The sequence below is a fragment of the Engystomops pustulosus genome, chromosome 5 (assembly GCF_040894005.1).
Source record: "Engystomops pustulosus chromosome 5, aEngPut4.maternal, whole genome shotgun sequence".
NCBI lineage: Eukaryota > Metazoa > Chordata > Amphibia > Anura > Leptodactylidae > Engystomops > Engystomops pustulosus.
Window position 1 is genome coordinate 26,366,778 of NC_092415.1, and position 21,304 is coordinate 26,388,081.

Consider the following 21,304-nt stretch of genomic DNA (forward strand, 5'->3'; position numbering starts at 1 on the left):
GACAACAAAGGGCACAGAGTATTGACCCAGACGTGATAAAGAGTCATGATCATTGAAATATCAAATTAGTAAATGCCCCCAGGGCTGAGGACACGATTGTTCTAGTCCGGCTGCTGATTTCTTCTTTCTATTGGTTATTTACTGCGACTGAGATTTACTTACTTTATATTGTTGTTGCTTTTATTTTCTATAACGTTTTCTAGATAATATTTTTAGTAGTCTGCTCCTGTAAACTTAAAATCTGACCGGTGGCTTGTCATAGGTCATCACTTCCTGATTGGTGAGGGGCTGATGCCTGGTTCCCACACCAATAACTTGTTGGGGTCTGGTGTAAAACACAAAGCACAGAGCGGGAAACTCAACTGTAGGGGTGACCTGACATCACGTGATCCAACTGGACCTATGCTTTATGCTAATGATGATCGTTGTGGGAGCCAGGTGTCAGTGAGGAAAGACCATCAACCAAAATTCCTGAAAAACCTATTTAAAATCCTTTCATTTTTCAAATTCTTTATGACAAATTTTTGGAGTTTCTTCCAACTGCAACCCCCATATATACATGTGCAGGGTATTAAGTAGTGAGAATGGAAGAAGCTCTTTTTGGCTTTGGCTTACCTCCGAAAGGATCTGGAATGTCAAAATCCAACGTGTGTGAACCTTTCTTTCCCCAAAACATTTGTCATTGAAAGTTGGGACACTAGTTGGGACTTTAGATGGTTTGGCAGCCCTGGCAAAATTGGGAATTGTGAATTTTATAAGGGAAGGAAATTGTAGACCCTCTTTTTTGTTTTGACTTATAGCCATTGACGCGTCACTAGAGGATTCTGGGAAAATATGCAAGTAAGTTTTAAGGAAAACCATGCCTCTTTTAGCTGCCTTGTAAGGCAGCTCCCTTGACATCTAGCATGACTTTCAAGAAGCCTTATGACATGATGCAGGATTAAAACCAAACCAGTATATCTATTCCAGAAGGAGCAGACTCTCAACTGTAAACAGTGCTGTTTCCATGTGGTTTCATCTCTTCAGTACAGTGTAGGGAACTGGTTTAGCTGAGTGAGAGGCTTTTGACTAGGGTCAGGAAGTAAGAGTTATCCTTTGGGAGACTCTGCCAATTAACACTGTCTTGTAGGCGTAGGGGATTCTGGGATATATGCAAATAAGTTTTACAGGATGGGATAAGGAAAACCACGCTTGTTTATTTTGTCCCTTTAGTGTGACATTATTAGTAGGTGTGATGGTGACCAATCTATAGCGTTACTGTTGATTTATCATTCGGTTAGCCCTAGTCTATGGAGTTCTTCAAACATTTGTGTGATTTGTTGCAGAAATTTCTGCGACTGAAAATCAGTTCCGTGGAAACTTTTGTGTGAACCTACCCCTATAATAATCATACCTACCTCAGTATATAGGATAGAAATGTATCAAGAATTGGTCCAAAACACCAAATTTACTATAGCATAAATCTTTATTTATCAATATCAGGCAGGCACAAAAGTCACCTCACACCCCCTTGAGGAAGGGACAGCAAAACATACCTTGGGAAGCTATGGTGGTGGGTCTGACGTCTTTGTGCTTACGAGCAGTGGGTAAACACCCTGGTGGGTAAATAATTAGCATTTTATGACACGGTTATGAGCAGGTTCGGCTCCAGGTTTCAGGGGGCCCCTGGGAAACAGAGCCTCAGTGGGCCCCTTTGCAGTGAACTCACATGGAGGGATTAAAAAATCTGAAACTAAAACGGCCTCCTGCTCTCTAGTTTATCATACCAAACAGCCCCCTCAGGGTTATTTTATATAAGCCCTCATCACACGCTATGGATTTATTAGTTACAACCCCCATGGATTCCTTATGGGCCCCCCAGCAGCTCTGGGCCCCGGCACTTGCCCAAGGATGCCCAGTGCTGGTGCCAGCCCTGTTTATGAGGCAATCTTTGTGCCTATATGGTGATATTTATATACTTGATATTAGGGACTGACCAACACCATGTTTTATCATTGGTTTTTTAGATGTGTGTTTTTATTGCATTGGTTGCCGTGATATTGATTAATAAAGATTTATGGTATTTTAGTTAATTTGGTGTTTTGGATCAATTCTTGATATATTTATGTCCTACATCCTGTGGTTGGTATGATTATTCATTTATAGTGTAGGAATTGTTACGTTAGATTAAAGGGGATGTTATTATTGGTATTAACCCCCCCCCTATAGTAGTTTCGGTGGCCGGTGGCAGTATAGCGCTTCATCGCTGGCTGGAAACTCCCTCCGGAGAGCGTCTTTGATGTCAGCGCTCTCTCCCCCAGACAACAGCTGCTTTGGTCTTTAATGAACAATCCCCTCTATGTCCTCGGAAGCAATTCCAGCAGGGTCATGTTCCAGAAAATACTAGACAGGGAAAATAACTTTTGCAACTTTTGCATGTGTGAAGAAGTTTGGAGCGACGTAGCTGATGCCAGAAGATTTATTCTTGTTGCTTTGTGTTTGAGAGCTGCACAGTCTGTTGGCACTTGAGTCAGAAAGAATAAAATGTGAGTATCTCCTCGTGTTCCCAGCTCGGCTAAATAAGGTGGTAATTTATCATGCCCACCTCATGTGCCAGGTATGCGTCGTTCTCATACCACGATCCTTCTGTGTCTGTGTCATCCGCTGCATGATCAGACACTCACATCAGTATTGTAGTACTATTAATACACATCCTGCCTTAAAGGGAACCTGTCATCAGGAGCCCTTTTTCTGGCTCCCTTATGTCCCCATAGAGAATGAATAGTGTGCACAACTCCAGCTCCACCTTTCTGCATCCTCCTATAGACATCCACTAAAGCTGAAATGTTCTCTCTAGTCCCTGCTATTGCAAAATACTCAATAATATTTTGGGGCACATTTACTTACCCGGTCCAGTTGCGCGTTGTCTGACAAGGATTCGGGTCTGCCGGGATTCACTAAGATCGTGCGCCCGATATCCAGCAGTTGTCGCTGCTGCGCCAAGGTCCGCCGGAGTTCACCTTCTTCCTTCTGGTGCATGTGAGTGCTTGTCTTATGAAACAAATCGTTTTTTAAATTCCGCGGTCTTTCCGAATCCATCGGGTTGTCTGATGGCCACGCCCCCCGATTTCTGTCGCGTGAAAGCCGGCGCCGATGTGTCACAATCCACTCGCGTGCACCAAAAATCCAGGGCAATTCGGCGCAAAACGGAAATATTCGGGAAAACCCAACAGTGGACCCTTAGTAAATGTGTCCCTTTGTCTTTCTACTGTTAGATGGTAGGAACCAGGTTCTGTGTATGAATCCAGGACTTTAACCTGGCAGCAGAAACCTTATTATGCTAATAAGTAGAGATCATCTAACCTATTTGTTGATTCATAGACTCGGTACAAATCTACCTTTTTTGATTACCCGGATCATAGTTGAGTATTTTCTTCTTAGTTTCGGATGAAACATACAATAGTGTACAGAACTTCTATAAAGGACCGGCCATAAGGAAAATAAAAAAATAATTATTAAAAAACTACTATTTAAAATCTCTGTTTTAAAGGACTTAAATACCAATTTTCAGGACAATTGGTTCAGGACAATCAGTTCAGATCACATAGATTCAGAACTGAACCAAATCTTTTGAAAAATTCGGTGAAGCTTCAGTGATTCCACATTACTACTACTGATGTCAGATTGGCAGTTCAAGGCTAGATCAAATGTCCTACCTCAAAAATGCATTTGTCAGCATTCTAAATACTTCCAATACTTATTTCACATTACCTGGCTCCCTGCCAGCAGCGTGTGCTGAGTCCCCAGGGTGAGGGCAGCTGCAGCCTGTGTGTGCCTTTGTCTCAGTCTTGTCATGCATTCTTCCTCTCCTCCACACTCTTCCAACCCTCCCCTCTTCTTGTCATGTGCATTAAGCAGGCAAGGAAGGTGGGAGTGAATTTTGTGGATTAGAAAAACAATGCATGAGGAGAATAAGACACAGGCACACAAGCCGCTGCAGCTGCCCGTCTCCCAGGACTCACCACATGCTGCTGGAAGGGAGCCAGGTAATGTGAAATAAATTTTTATAAAGCAGCGTCAGTATTCAGAATGCTGACAAAGGCATTTTAACAATTAGCATAGCATAGGCTTTTGGGACCTGTTGCCAGCTTAAAAATTACATTCCTGGTGTACAGGTTCACTTTAAGTGCTACAGTTCAAGGCAGGAAGAGTGCTTAATTTGGACAAAGACATTGGCAGAACTGTGATGAGCTTCATTAGTGGTCAATAAAGACCATCTGTTGCCCTTTGGATCCATCATATGGTGAAAGTCTTAAGCAAAATGTGGTGCAGATTACCCTCTCCATTACACTATCTATATCAATGCTTGTCACTGATTGGCCGGTATAAACATGCTCGTATGCTCATATGCTAACGCTGACCTCCATCGAGCGCCGATCGTAATGTGCTCATATGGAGCGGTCTGGTATGGACTAGCCACTTCCGAAGTCCATGTTTTTTTGGGTCAGTGGTCATGGTGGGACTCGAGCTATATGAATTTCGTTAATAACGCGGTTTGAAGGGGGAAGACGACTTCTCCTACCACCGCTGACTGCATTGTTTGTGCTGAATGTTAGCAGAATATATTTCTTCTGGATTTCCTCAGGAAGATTGGGTATTGCAGCGGGTGACTCATCCCACATGAATATTTATACAGCTGAACATGTAGCGCAGCGCGTCCTCTTCATGTGCATCGGAGATTAGTTCAAAGACTCGGCGTCGTGATAGGAGCTCGGCTTGTGCCGAAGACATCCATTCTTACCATTTTCCCTAACCTTGTACTGTCACTTAAGTGGATTAGATCTGAAAAGTAGAACTTCATAAAGAACCAACATTTTCTAGTCCAGTATTCGGGGTAGAGTCCTCGAGCAAGAGCGATGTGGGGAAAGAAACATATAATGATTTGGGACTAATATGTGATCCGAATTACCGGGGGGTCAAATAATTGTGCCTTTATTGGAGGCCTTTAAAAAGCATCACCCTTATCCCTAAATGGTTCCTTTCCATGGCTGCAATGTTAAAAAAATCAGTTTGTAAAATTGCATGCAACTCACCTGATATGAGTCCATCACACTATGCGAGTCAAGCATAGTAAATTTTACTTGCACTCTTACATCATTGGGCTCTTAAAGTCATGTGACCAGGATTACATCATCCAAGGTACTTTTACATCTATAACATCTACCTCATGTATGTATCTGATCACATGAAATCACAGCAGCCTCCATGGACGATGGAGAGGAGTAGAAGTCCATGTAGGCATACTGTGATTTCATGTGATCAGATACATGCATGAGGTACATTGAGGTTCATTAAGCTACAGAACTGGGCATATAGGCAGTTTAAAATTATACAGAACTGGGCATATAGGCAGTTTAAAATTATACAGAACTGGGTCTTTTCCAGCAGCTTGCATTTCCAACTATGTTTTTAACTTCCTGTATCTCCAGTTCTGTAGCTCCCAGAACCATCATATGATCTTAAGGTATGTTTCTAGGTATATAATCTTAGATAAATAGATAAATATATCTTCTTTGCACATTGATTTAACATTGATCACCTTTTCCATTTTACTCTCCCTCCATCCATCATTATTGAATGTATAATGAACAGTATATTTACACATTTACTCTAACGTTGCTTTTTCTTGATGATTTTACTATTAGTTTTAGACTTTGTTCACTAGACATGAAAATATACATCTCTTTCTGCCTTTAGCACAGCAGGAAATCGCAGCACCAATAGACAATCTTTAATTATTTAAATGAATATGGTAATTATTTTTGTTGTTATGCTAATTTTTTATTTTTTGCCTGTGAAATGGGTGGTTTCAGCCAGTCTGCTCCAACCTAGGACCGCCCACTTGACAGTATCGAGCCTATTTAGCTTATTAGGGACGGTTGTAAGTAGTATGAGTTGAACGAAGGGCACCGAATGAGTTAAGTATATATATATATCTTATGAATAGTCAAATGAATAGTTTTGACTAGAGGTTCAATATAATATGCCTCAGGGTTTACCACTGACATTGAATAATAGGACATAGTCTATTCCGAGCATGAAAAGGGACATTGTGGAAGCAGAATTCCCACCTATAAATAGATTGTGTAATCCCTTATTTGTAAACCTCAATAGGCAATAAGTGTTCTTGCCCTTGTTGAGTTTGCATTTATTTTGTGTCTACAGGGTTTATTCGGTGGGGTAATTATAATAATAATATTATATATTTTTTTTATATGTTGTTGTTTAGCATTTGCATGTTATGAAATGGGGTTTAGGTTCAGCTCCATTATAAGAGCAAAACAATGTAACTAGAGACACCACTGGCCAATCATAGCCATGGCTAGTCGCTAGGGGCGTCAATTTGCCGGATTGGCTGTCCAGCACTATGTCCGGGTCATGAGGCCGGAACATTGGCTCATCCCTAAAACTAACACAAAATCAGGGTCACATGGTAAAAATATCATACAATTTGGCCCTGTTTGTTAGGTTAGGATCTTCATCCAGGATTTTGACAGAACAAAGCCTTCAACACTGATCTACTTACCCTTATATACTGTACAAAGCATTCCGTTCATGTTATTTTTTCACATTATAATAATATTTAATAATAAATCTATATTTCTATAGCGCTATCATGGATCATGGATTATATTTTCATTTTATAATTTTTGTGATCAATATTATTGTTTGACAATCCTTCAAACTTAGGAATTGAGATGAGTGGACCCGACGTTATATCAAGTTCGCAAACGGGTTCGGCCACCTGACCCGGCCACGTCCCGTCATTGCCATGGCTAATTGCTAGGGCTGTCCATTTGTCAGATTGGCTGTTTGGCTGCCGATCTAGCAATATGTCTGCGTCAGGTGGTTGAACCTGAACGTCGGGTCCGCTCATCTCTCCTTAGGGTTCTACTAAGGCTTCATGCATATGGCCATGTGCTTCACCAGGGTGAACCATAAGGCCAGATGGAAGGGGGGGGGGGGGGGTTGAACACTCCTCACCCCTCCCCTCTATGTAGGAGGGTGAGCGACGACGTCACAAATCAGTCCAAAGATAGGACCTGTCCTATGTTCTATGTTGCAGCTCGGCCGCCCGGCTCCGACGCGGTTTGGTGAGACACATTGAGCACACCTACATTTAGACAGTGCACAATGGACCTCTATGGCAGCCATGAGCTAGATCACAGCCCGCAAAATAGTGGTGTGCATGAGGTCTTCCATGGATTGTATGAGATTGGAACAACACAACATCACCAGTTTTGGGCATAGCTTGTGCCTGGTACTGCAAGTCATCCAGATTTAAGTAACAAACGCAGAACAGCAATACCAGCTCCAACCCAGGCCAATGGTGGTTTTTCTGAAAAGTAATAGTGATGTGTAGATGTGTTACCTCTTGTGAAAAAAAATTACCACTATTTATGTTTGCTTTTCCTATAGTTGAAAACTACGCGCCACCATGGGGAAACAGAACAGCAAGCTGCGTCCTGAGGTCATGCAGGACCTACTAGAAAGCACAGACTTTACAGAGCACGAGATCCAGGAGTGGTACAAGGGCTTCTTGAGAGACTGTCCAAGTGGCCATTTAACAATGGAGGAGTTTAAGAAAATATATGGGAATTTTTTCCCTTATGGGGACGCTTCGAAATTTGCAGAACATGTATTCCGTACTTTTGATGCTAATGGTGATGGGACAATTGATTTTAGAGAATTTATCATCGCTTTGAGCGTGACGTCCAGAGGAAAGCTGGAACAGAAGCTGAAGTGGGCATTCAGCATGTACGACCTGGACGGAAACGGCTACATCAGCAAATCGGAAATGTTGGAAATTGTACAGGTAAGTTATCTGCTGGATTACAACACGACAGATGTTTCCATGTAACGCTACAAACATTTGTAGAAATAGGACATAGGAGGTTAACAGTGGTGCCATAAAACGAACACGGGGAATATTTCTATACATATTTCTCAGTTTTTATTGAAGCACAACAAAAACCTTACAAAATCTTAAGATAGGAAGATTAAATATTTGTCAAGAATTTCTGGAAAACCACTTAGTGTCCAGTGCGGGATTGGCAAAAAATAATTAAATTGCTCTTACTCTGTTCTAGCAGCCAAATCCACCACCTCCTCAGACCATGGAAAATCACTTACCAGAGGAAGGGACATCCCTTGGTACAAGGATAACACACATTGGCTGAAGAGGGTCCTGTTACCGGCCGGTAGTGGATTATAATATAGCCGGTTTGGGCGCTAGTCCGGGGCACAAGTCTTCAAGGGGGCCCATGGCCCCCCAAACCACCAAGCTAATTTTATATTGAAAAAGGGACACAAGAGCCATTTCAGGATCTTTGAAGGTTCTCTGAAGTTCCTGAAGAACGCAGATTTGAAAGCAGGCCTTATCAGTAGTGGATTATAATAGAGGTGGTTTGGGCAGTAGCCTGGTGTCCAAGCTTTCTAAGTGGCCCATGCCACCCATCAAATTGAGAAAATGACTCAGAAAATCCTTGTACATCTGTTTCTGTTTCAATACAAATGTAGACAAGAGCCGTTTTGGGACCTTTTAAAGTCCTCCAAAGGTCCTGAAACCACAGATAGAAAGCAGGCAGGAGGGACACATCCTCCATTCCTCAAGAAGCTGACTCTAGTACCAGATGTAGAAAATGATTCCAAACTTATAAGGGCTATAATATTCATACAGCCCAGGGGCCATGGCATTGTTAATTCGTCCCTGTTTCTGGCTAGACACAAATGCTGAAGACAGGAAGAAGGGACGTGACCAGACCAAGGGAACCTGTCACCAGGGACCTCATTTTCACTTAAGACAGGTTGTAGAAGCCCATGACACCCGCAGTGCAAAAATGCTTCTCTGCCTCATATAAGCATGTGCATTACAATATAATTGTGTGTTATAACTTACCTTGCACCCTGACAGAATCCTCTGTATAGTCCCAGGGGTTGGGCTTTGGTTTGGATGCATTTCAAAAAACAACATGTGACTTGTCTGTACTGCAGGCTGAGAGCTGAGGAGTGAGCAGCACAGACAAGTCACATGTTGTTTTCTGAAATGCTTCCAAAACAAAGCCCAACCCCTGTGACTACACAGACGATTATGTCAGGATGCAAGGGTAAGTTATACCACACAACTATATTGTAATGCAAATGCTCAGAGAAGGCAGACAGGCAGATTTGCACTGCTGGTGTAATGGGCTTCTACAACCTGTCTTTAGTGAAAAGTAGGTCCCTGGTGACAGGTTCCCTTAAGCCACACTTTGACTGTTTTTCCCACCCTTTCCCGGGATGCCAATAAGTTTTCCAGGAATTTTGAATTCATATTTACTGAAGAAATGTCTAAAATATGTTTTAAAATATGTTTAGTGTTATTTTAAAGGGGTCTTCCACCAGTTCAGTTAGTCTGGGGCTTAGGCTCATTATCCCTGACATCTATTGATTTGATACAGATGAGCTCTAATGTAGACTCCCAGTGGAAGCTCCAGGACTAAAAATATAAGGAATATGAGTTAGCGGTAAGGGGTCTCAAGTAGGTGCAAAGCGTTAATGGAGGTGCAGGCAGGGGTGGCAAAAAAGTGTGCCTTCCCTGCCTCAGCTCCTGATTCCTGCATCACACTTCAGATCTGCGGCTGCTGTGGATAAGCAGCATGGGCTGTCTAATAGTTGATGAGGTTTTAAGAACATCTACCATAAAAAAAAAACCCATCCTGATAAACCAGGGACATTACTCATAGATCCAGGCACCGGGACTGTGGTAATCTTCTTATATTTTTTATCCATGGCCTCCTTTCTTCTAAAATCAACTTTCAAAATGATGCTAATGAGTCAGAAGGGCTCTGGGGTGTGTTTTTAGATTCCCTCCGTACTGCAGCTTTGCAGGCTGTTAGACTGTGCAAGACCACTCCCTAATAGGTGAGCATTAAAAAAAGATCCTGTTGGACCCATTTAAGGATTAAAATAGTTTAACCATTTGGACCGCAATAGAGCCCCTTGGCCGAGCAGTTCCCACCCTGTGTGAACTGAGACTTATTTAGCTCCAGAAGAAGTTCTTTACCAGCTGAAGATTATTCAGGATATTAGACATTGGATTGAGCTTTCTCTCTTTAACCTTTAATTTGCATTGTTTGCTCGAGCAGGGAGGCAACGTGTAATGATACATATCTGTCAACAATATATTGTTGACTGTGTCCGGGTGGCAACAGGATTTTTTCATGCAATAAACAATAACCACAAATTATAAAATAAAGTAAAGCAACAAAATGGTCATGGAAAAATATTGCAATGTTAGATTTTACATTTACTCTCCTATGACCCAAGACCCAGGGAAATCCATCGGAGAGGCAGCCTGGCAACTCAATGGGGCACATTTACTAACCCAGTCCATTCGCGATCCGGCGGCGCATTGTCAGACATTGATTTGGAGCTTGCAGGGATTCACTAAGCTCGTGCGCCCGATATCCACTAGGTGTCGCTGCTGCGCCGAGGTCTGCCGGAGTTCACCTTCTTCTTCCTGGTGCATGTGAGTGCTGATCTTGCGACACAAATTTTATTTTTGAATTCCGCGTTTTTTCTGAATCCGTCAGGTTTCCCGATGGCCACGTCCCCTGATGCACCACAATCCGATTGCGTGCGCCAAAATCCCGAGGCAATTCGCCGCAAATCGGAAATATTTAGGAAACCCGACGAAAATGCGCGATTCGGACCCTTAGTAAATGAGCGTGTATGTCTTATGCCTTAACTGTATGTCCTAACAGATTGACCATAAATGTGCTGAAATGAGTGTTTCTAACCAGTTTAAAGAAGACAGATTGGTTTATCTGGTGGCGCACAATGGAGCACATTTACTTCCCCGTCCTGGTGCGTTCCCCGAAAGTGCATTGTCTGACCGGAATACCCTCTGCTGCGATTCACTAAGATCATGCGCCCAATATCATGCATGTGCCACTTTCCCTCTCAGGTCCGACAGAGTTCACCATCTTCTTCCTGGTGCATGTAGCTTATATATTTGAGTATAAGTCGACCCGAATATAAGCCAATGCCCCTAAGTATAAGCCGAGCATGGGAAATACATTGGTCACAGCCTCCCCCAGTAATGTAATACCCGGCAGCCTCCCCATATACTCTAATGCCCTGCAGCCTCCACCAGTACTAAAATGGCTGGCGCCGCCCCCCCCCTAGCCTCCTACACGTCGCGGCTACTCCACACCCCAGTATCCTCTTTTCTCCGCCTACCATGTAATCTACAAGGAGCTGCGCGCTATCGTCCGAGTACCCGGCATCTGCGCATGGTATTCGGACAAGAGTATTCGGACAAGGGCGGGCAGCTACGAAGAGCTGCGCGCCGAAGGTGACATGGTAGGCGGAGAAAAGAAGCTACTGGGGCATGGAGTAGCCGCGACGTGTAGCCTCATGTCCGGCTACTCCACGCCCCAGTAGCCGCTTAAAAAAATTTACATACAGACTTATTAAAGTTTACCAAAGGATAGCCGGGACGTGAGGATTAGCCCAAAAAAGGGCTATCCTCACGTCCCATTCATCCAACTACCACCCGATCTACCTTTATCGGTTGAATCGTGGTGGTAGGTGCCCTTTAAAACAGATTTTAAAAAAGATAAACATTTTTTTTAATCTTTAATATTTTTAGTGGAAACAGCTATTGCTTCACCTGAGGGAGATTACAGCTCAGCAGATAATTCTCAGGTCACATACTGTACTCACCAGGACGGCTTCTGCTCTAGTAACAGCTCCAGTTTCTGGGCTTGCTTGAACAGCCGATGGTCAGCGCCATGCAGCTGATAGCTTTCCTCCTTAGTAGACTTCAGGGCTGTGTCCCCAAAGGATCGTGGATCATGGATTTTTGTGCTGAAAAACTCGGCTTGTACACGAGTATATATGGTAAGTGCTTGATCTTGAGATACAATTTGAAAATTAAATCCCGCGTTCAGTCTGAATCTTCTGGATTCATCGACAGCTACCCCCCCCCCCCCCCCCGATTTCTGACGCTTGAAAGCCAGCGCAGCCGCGCCACAATCCCCAGTTAAATACCTGTCACAGCAGCGCAAATCATGAAAACGTCAGAAAATCCGAGGGGAGTGCAGCCGTGGACCCTAAGCTCCAATGTGAATGTCTTACTTTTCTTCTCCTTGGTGGCTGTATACACTCACTTCAGCTATATTCCTAACAGATTCACCATAAATGTGCTGAAATGAGTGTTTCCAAACAGTTTAAAGAAGACAGATCGGTATATCTGGTGGCGCACATTGGGGCTTATTTACTAAGGGTCCCACAGCCACATTTTCGTCAGGTTTTCCGACTTTTCGTGGATCGCGCCAGGGTTTATGTCGCACACGATCGGATTTTTTCACAACGAGCCGGCTTTCATGCGACAGAAATCAGGGAGCGGGCCGCCGTACGATCCGACGGATTCGGACAAACTGTGGGATTTAACTTTGAACTTGTGTCGCAAGATTAAGCACTTACATGCACCAGAAGGAAGAAGGTGAACTCCAGCGGACCTGATCGGGGAAGCGACACATGCAGGATATCGGGCGCACGATCTTAGTGAATCGCGGCAGCTGTGCATTGGAGTCGGGGAATGCACCTCGGGGATCTCGCAGGGACGGGTTAGTAACTCTGCCCCATTGTGTGTGTGTATGAGACGGATCTAATGCTTGGTCGAATATTGAGACTCCCCTCTCCACGGGGAACGGAGGGTTATGCTTGTATGTCTGTATGTATTTTCTTTCTTGTGTTGTTACAAAAAAAAATTTGAGGATCTTAATAAAAATGCATTGATTTCAAAAAAGAAAATGTAATTTCCACACTCATTAATCAGACTTCATAACCTCACCTGCTTCTATCCCTCATATCTAGTCTAAAGGTTCCTAGAAAGACATTAATAAAAATGTTTATAGGACATAAAAACCCACAGATATAGGGATAAGCACTTAGGATGCTCCTTTCATGGAAAATATTACAGAATCTAAATATACAAATCTAAACAATAGTTTGTTTTTTTGTTTCTTGATCCACTGTGTGATTTATCAGTGACATATTGATGAATGGTGAGTCATGTCAGCCTGCGAGCTGTAAGTCGGGTTCTTCTGATATCAGGTTGTTGTTATGAGACTTCAAGAACATAATGGATCTTGTTGGATTCTCCTCAGGCAAGTCAATCATATTTATCCATGTTCGTAGAGGAATCGATCTCACATCGTATGGGAATCAAACTTTTTGTTAGTAGTTTCTGTTGATCCAGGGAGTTATTCTGACCACCATATATGGGCAGCACGGTGGCTTAGTGGTTAGCACTACAGTCTTGCAGCACGGTGGCTTAGTGGTTAGCACTACAGTCTTGCAGCACGACGGCTTAGTGGTTAGCACTACAGTCTTGCAGCGTTGGGTTTAAGTACCACCCAGGTCAACATCTGCAATGAGTTTGTATATTCTCTCTGTGCTTGCAATGATTTCCACCGGGTCTTCCGGTTGTCTCCCACACTCCAAAACATACAGGTAGACTGTGAGCCCCATGGGAACAGGGACCGATTTGACAAGCTCTGTGTAGCGCGGCGTAATCTGTAGGTGCTATATAAATAAAGAATTTTTATTATTAGGGGTCTGGAAGGAATTTTTCCCTGCTTTGGGTCAATTGGCATCAGCCTTGTAGGGTTTTTGCCTTCTTCTGGATCAACACAATGGGGGTCATTTACTAAGGGCCAGAATCGCATTTTTACAGCGGGCTACGCAAATTTTTTCGCTTTGCGCTGATTTTCCATGAATTGCCCCGGGTTTTTGGCGCACGCGATCGGATTGTGGCGCATCGGCATGCACGCGACGGAAATCGGGGGAGTGGCCGAACGAAAACCCAACGGATTCAGAAAAACCGCTGCATTTAAAAAAAGTGTCACTGGACACGCGCTTACCTTCACCCAGCAATGGATCGTGAACTCCGGCGGACCTCGGCGGACTTTCTGGAAGATGCGAAACCACCGCAGAGAACGCGCCGCTGGATCGCGAATGGACCGGGTAAGTAAATCTGCCCCAGTATAATGTATAGGTTGGACTTTCTACTACTGACCTCAAATCGAAGATAAAGGCTGTGAAGTTTATGGATTCTTTATTAAAATATTCTAGTTTTAGTTTTCGAAAGCCGCTCCATGTGGCCTTGCACTTTTGTGAGACCCACACTCGTTCTGCAGGACAGATGCTTCACCCCTGCCCTGATCTTATGGGTTGCTTCATCCTGAAGAGCTTTCTTATTTCTACACTAAGCTACTTTGCTGCCGTGACCCTCTATGTGAAATCTGTTACAGGATCTTGGTTGGATACTATAGTTGTCACTCAGCGCTGAGAAGAGAGGCTTTATAGTGGTTCAATGTATAGAACAAATAGCTTTTCAGCATAAAGCTGCTCACTTGAAGAGCTGTAACCTTAGAAGAAATAACTGCACCTCAATATTAATTTGACTTTGTATTTGTACAGGGAACTTTCTAGCTATTCATGTTCTTTGATCGCAGCAGCATCAGCACTGCATTGGTTTATGTCAGGTTTTCTTTCTATGTTGTGTGTAAGCAGTACTTGAAGAGCTGTGATATTGGAAGTAAGGATTGCCCTACAATATTGAGTTTTTATTTGTAGAGGGAACATTTTAGCTATTAATGCCCTGTGATCAGCACTGATTCATGTCAGACCTTCTTTCAATGCTGTGCATAAGTCACACTCACACAAGCTTGTATGAGAACTCCAAGTAGAACTTGAAGAGCTGCAGCCTTGAAAGTCCAAATTGCTCCACAACTTTAATTGAGTTTTTATTTGTAAAGAGAACTTTCTAGCTATTCATGTCCTGTTATCATAGCAGCATCAGAACTGCATTGATTTATGAAAGGCTTTCTTTCAATACTGTTCTTTCAATACTGTGTATAATACAAACTAGCAAGCTTGTACTCATTCTCTAAAGAGCACTTGAAGAGCTGCAGCCTTGAAAGCAGGGTCGGCTACAGGTTTCAATAGGCCGCCTGTCCTAAAATATTTCCTAGTTTATCATATCAAACAGTCCCCTCATGATTATTTTATATACGCCTCCTCACACCCTATGGTTTCATTAGATACAGCCCCCTCAACCCAATGGATTCCTTATGTACTGGCTTATGTGGGCCCCCCAGCAGCTCTGGGCCCTGGCACTTTCCCAGGTATACCCAGTGCTGGCACCGGCCCTGCTTGAAAGTCCAAAGTTCAAAGATGTTTACAGCATAAAAGGTTCATTCAAAAGCAGTAATTGCAGGTGAGTATGGAAGTTTTTTCCACTAGAGGAATTTTATGGGGCAGATTTACTTTCCCGGTCCGCGATCCAGCGGCGCATTCTCTAATGCGGATTTGGAGCTTGCCGGGATTCACTAACGCCGTGCGGTCGATGTCCACTAGGTGTCGCTGCTGCACAGAGGTCCGCCGGAGTTCACCATCCTCTCCCTGGTGCATGTAAGGTTGTATCAAGCGACACATTTTTTTTAAATAACGCGATTTTTCCGAATCCTTCGGGTTTTCGATGGCTACGTCCCCCTGTTTTGCGTCACATGCAAGCCGGCACTGATGCGACACAATCCGATCGCGTGCGCCAAAAACCTGGGGCAATTCGGCGCAAAATTGTAAAATTCTGAAAACCTGGCGGAAAACCGTGATTCCGACCCTCAGTAAATGTGCCCCTATATGTCTTTGTTATGTTACTGTTCTGCACTCTCTAGTCTCACGATCTCGTCTTTACTCGCCGGTGGTGTCTGATCTGTCTACACTACAAAATAAATCATTTCCAAAAAATTCTCATAATGAAAATGTTGTTTATTCTTTATCTCTTTATTGACTCCATAATTTCCCCTGGGTTTAGCGAACCTTGTAACGGAGGCAGCAGATGTCATTGATGAGATATGTCTATCCTCTTCCAGGTCGCGGATGTCCTCGCTCACTAAACTATTTATATAGCTGCAGACACGAGGGAGTTACTTCATATCATATCAATGTGTTACCCTCAGAGGGAAACATACAGAAGTGTGTGTTATGCTGAACTGATAAATGAAATATCTGTCTAACAGGCGATCTACAAGATGGTTTCATCCGTAATGAAAATGCCAGAAGACGAGTCCACACCTGAGAAGAGGACGGAGAAAATCTTTCGGCAAATGGATACCAACCGAGATGGTATGTGTCTCCGTATGGATGAGCAGTGTAACGTGTGTAATTTGTGTATGTTAACATAAAGTTGCATTTTAGTCAAATTTGCATGCTTTTACAGTAGGGAAAATAACTCGATATCGAAAATAGTTCTATAGAATTGGCCTAACTCTGACAAAAACAAAGGATTGGGCATGTTGAGGACCAACATTCTTGACCCTTCTTTCTTTCAACAGTTGCCATAAATGAAGAGTAGGGCTACCCCGTTAATTAGCTGGTTTGATTATGCATTTACAGAACCCCAAACGTGTCAATTTATTCAAATCAATGAGATTCTAATACTGTAAAATGGGAATGATACTTTGAAAAGTTTTGGGAGCTCCTTCCAGCCAACAATTCTGTGTTCCTTTAAATCAAAGATACCCACCAATGCCTCCTGATCAATGGTCCTCTGGGAAAGGACTAAATCTTGGGGCATAAAACACCCCTTTAAGGGGTTTTCCAAGGCTTGAAAAACATGGCTACTTTCTTTCAAAAACGGCACCACTCCTGACCATGGATTGTGCTAGTATTACAGCTCCACTGTGTAGCAATGAATGGAGCTTAGTTGTTATACCACACACTACCCATGGACAGAGGGGAGCTGTATTTGGAAGTTAGGCTACAGTATATTCACATCTTATTTTTTTTTTTGACACATCCAGCACAACCCTAGGAAAGCTCCCGTATCCATAGGCATATACTACCAGTCGAATGCATCCTTTTTGACTGTCTACATCCTGCTCCCTGCTGCTGAGTGATGTTTATGTTATGCAGAGGCCATAAAAGACTATGGGGGATGGAGGCCACTGTACTGTATCCACCCCCGGCCTCCACTGACTGTACACTCTGAGGTCCCCAGTGATGTAACCGTCCATATAAAGACAATTACATCACTCCGGAGACTTCCTGAACATGTGCAACAGCCAATCACTGATTGCTGGTGGTCTCAGTGGGGAGGAACAGGACAATGTATCATTACAATGTAGGGCCAACATGAGATGTGAACCCAGCCTTACATGTTTGAGTATTTATTTGTGGAATTGACTGTAGAGGATGGTGATATAAAACACCCATAAGGAACTGACTACATAATATGTACCCGGACTAGTGATATAAATGTTTCCCGTTAAAGTTCAGGAGGCGACTTTTATAATCTGGGTTTTGCCTTCTTCAAGATCAGCGTAAAACACGGACAATTCTCTTGAACTTATGAGACCTTTGTGCCGTTAACCTTAATTATATAAAACGTAGTAATCCTTACTCAGAAAAGCCTGTGTCCCAGTTACCTTGGCTGATACTTGCAATATCTGTTTCTAAGTGCTGATTCCAGCGGAGGCTCGATAAACCCACAGGTTTCACCATGTTCTGAATTATTCAGAGCCCGTCATCCTTCACGAGGCGCTTGATCATGGCTGCTTTGTATTGGGTCATGAAAAGTTGACAGTCACATTTCCATCTTGCAAAAATTCCCTTCCTTTGGCTTTTAAAAGAACTTATTTTTTAGCAATAAAGCAGCACTTGTAGTCACCTTTCATGACATGGTCCATTAACCAAAGAGCCCATTGATCCTGATGTATAGGGGGAGATCTATCACCAATTCAACTGGTTTCTTTAACTGCTTTTGGAGACTTCTTGGTCTCAGTTGAGACCAAAAAGTCCCAACTAAGACCAAGGAATAAGACAATGGGGCACATTTACTTACCTGTCCACGTCACGATCCCCGATCCGGAATGTCCGACGATCATGCACTCTGCCGCGATTCACTAAGATTGTGCGGCCGATATCCTGCATGTGTCGCTTCCCCGCTCAGGTCCTCCGGGGTTCACCTTCTTCTTCCCGGTGCATGTAAGTGCATTGGTTGCGTCACAATTTAAATATTAAATCCCGCGCTCAGTCCGACTGCCCGCCCCCCCAATTCTGTTGCATGAAAGCCGGCACCGAAGCGCAAAAATTCAATCGCATGTAACACAATCCCCTCTAAATGCCTGTCCCGGTGGCGCGATCCCCAAAAAGTCAGAAAAACTGACAGAAATGCGGCTGCGGGACCCTTAGTAAATAAGCCCCAATGTGGTGCTTGATACTGCAATACTTCATCTCTCCTGTGGGGGAGCTGCAGCTGAATTTTTCCTTTCTTATTGAGTTTTCTGAGATTGCAAGTGATCACCAGGGGTCATATTTTATTCTGGGGATCAGTCTTACCAGAAGAGATATTCCAACGTGCATAACCACTTTGAAGGGGCTAACACAATTCACAGTCGAAATCTCTACCATTGGTTACACAATATAAGGAATATACTGTCAAACCAGAGAGAAACACTAAGTACATATGCACCTAATCTCCAAACCTTATTTCTTATTCTACATTCAGAGTTTGTCTGACCACATTTATAACTGTACAAATTCAACCCTATAGATAGTTTGTTTATATGTTTCCTTTAAGCCCTTTAAAGGGGTTGTCCCAAGGATTTGAGTTTGCCCTAATTTGCTTTTCAAAAAGAATGTCCAACTTTTGGAACCATCGGAAGTACCGCTCCCCCCAATGAACAGTGCAGCTTGTTGAGCATGTGCAATACCGATCCCTTCAGAGTCTAAGGGACTGGTCTCAGACATTCCCATTGAGCCACGTTGACCTTTGACCACATTCGCCAACTGTAACTCTTTGTATCCTTTGTTATCCATCCTGTTAGTGTCAACAGGTAATATGCAAATTTGTCTCTCTACTGTCAAATGGGGGATTTTACAAAAAAGCTCTAACTGTTCCACCATTGTTGTAGACTGATAGCAATTAAGGGGATTATCCAGGTTTAAAAATATGTATATATATTTTTCTTTAAACCCGGACAACCCCTTTAGAGCAGTGATGGCGAACCTTTTGGAGACAGAGTGCCCAAATTACAACCAAAATCCACTTATTTTCCCGGGAAGTGCATTTTAAGCAGTAACTTATTGCTGCCTGTTCTTCCACATCTTTCAATTGTATTGCCCCCCTGAGGCCACCAATACAGTTTAAAGAAGGAGAGCAAATACAGACTCTCATTGTAACTTCTCTCCAGGGTCTCTCTGTAGAGGAAAAATGGTGGGTCCAGCAGGATGACCTCCAAAGATAATGCAGTTCATTTCAACACCTTCTCACTTTTCCCGCATTTCCTAACAGCCAATGAAATGTTGCTTTAAAATAGCGCTGAGAGCAGCATCTCTTAAGTTGCCTGGGACTTGGTGGATTTGGTCCTATTTGGTGAACTCTGTCCTTGGACGATGGCCTGAGTGCCCACAGAAATGGCTCCGAGTGCCACCTCTGGCACCCGTGCCATAGATTCGCCACCACTGCCTTTAGAGGATGCAAACAACTTGAAGAGGTAGTGGTGAAAGTTCCTCTTTTAGCATTTTCATGACTGTTTACCATAAACCGTTCTTTACTATAGAAATAATCTGTAATTTTTCTTATCCGCAGGAAAACTTTCACTGGAGGAGTTTATCAAAGGGGCAAAGAGCGATCCATCCATCGTCCGCCTACTTCAATGTGACCCAAGCAGTGCCGGACAGTTCTGAACATTTTATTTTTGGATAAAACCCGTCAAATTTTTTTTTGTTTTTTTAATTTTTTTTTGCCAAAATTAAATTTGTTGTGGTGTTGACACGTTATGGCCAAACATATCTACTTCCTTCTATGATATCTTTCGTTTTTATTTTGGATGACAAAGAATGGTGAATGTTGTCACCGTCGGGTGAAGGACATTTTCTGTACTATTGCGTCGGTTATTCTTGCCATTTTACTATGTAAATGGATAACTGAGACTTCCGCCACACCTCATGGACTTTTTATGGAGCTGAAAAACAAAAGTGGTTAGGATTCGACCGACTTAGTTTAGTATTATGTTAGATGTTATAGCTGATGTTTGCAGATGGAAGCATGTGATAATCCACATCAGTGGTCTCCTTTATCCTAAATTTCCGAGTAGTTGTAGTTTGACATCATCTGGAGGTCTACAGGTTGGAGACCACTGATCTCCATAGAATAGGAAAGGACTGATTAAGGTGAAGACCATCAACTTTATCCAGTTTCTTCAACCTAAACTCAAAAAGACCCATCTCCGGAGGAAGCAACCAAGTGAAGACAATCCATTCACTCACTAGGATCTTCAGTCATCGTAGAAGCAAGACGAGGCCGAATCTTGTGTCCATAGGTCCTTGCTAATATACAAGTTCTTCTCAAAAGTATTGGCTTTTCACGTGGGTTGACAATGCTCTACCTAGATGAAGGCTTCATGGTCAGATCAGTATGTTATGCAATAACTGTAATAAAAATAATGGAGGCTGCAAACTTTTCACAGTTTGGAACAGACCGGTGGGAAATTTGGGATATGACGCATTAGTAGATTCAGACTTTTTGAATTATCCTCAGCTGCATTACTGATGCACTTCAATGGCAAGACTGGACGTGTGTTTTTGCCTAGTATTCGAGTATAGCATGATGTCTGTTTGTCATTTCATTTATTAAATAAGAAATCGAATGATTCCTCAACCACTACCTGTTAGTTTCTAGGAATAATACACTATAGGAACCATCCATAGGAATAGACTCAAGCCCAGCTGAGGAAAGATGCCTTTCTTTAGGGAGGTACCAATGGTGACCTCTATGGGAGCACTGAAGAGAGGAACCTTACAATTAATAAAGAGCAACTCCAGTCATAGTCCTCTACTTTAAATATCCCAATTCTAGCACTGGGTGTACAGAAGTCCAAGAACGAATCCACATTTTTATCTCAATTCTACCCCCGGGTGTACAATAGCCCAGGAACCAACCCAAATTTTTTATCTCATTTCTAGTCCAGGAACGAATCCACATTTTCAGGTCTATGGCTGGATGACCTTCAAAAACGGCAGCAATGTCATTCCAAAATCAGAAAGATCCCCCTAACAGTTGTCAACTCCTTTTTACAATTCTTCTTGGCGAAACAATTTTTAACCTGGGACAAAACAATGGAAGGAATAAAGTAAATTTTAACTTCATACAACATTTTTCAAATGTTGATTCTAAGGTTTCTGGAGTTGTTCTGGGTTCTTCAGGACT

At 42.9% G+C, this 21,304-nt stretch overlaps 1 protein-coding gene across 1 annotated transcript in view; it reads left to right on the forward strand.

Moving 5' to 3' along the window:
- NCALD (neurocalcin delta) overlaps window positions 1-20,748 on the forward strand; it is a 62,909-nt gene extending 42,161 nt beyond the window's left edge. The window contains exons 2-4 of the mRNA XM_072151413.1: window positions 7,459-7,855; window positions 16,113-16,218; window positions 19,685-20,748. Of these exons, the coding sequence (XP_072007514.1) occupies window positions 7,478-7,855; window positions 16,113-16,218; window positions 19,685-19,782 (582 nt within the window). The 5' untranslated portion in view covers window positions 7,459-7,477 and the 3' untranslated portion in view covers window positions 19,783-20,748. The remainder of the gene's footprint in view (window positions 1-7,458; window positions 7,856-16,112; window positions 16,219-19,684) is intronic.
- The last annotated feature ends 556 nt before the right edge of the window (window positions 20,749-21,304 follow it).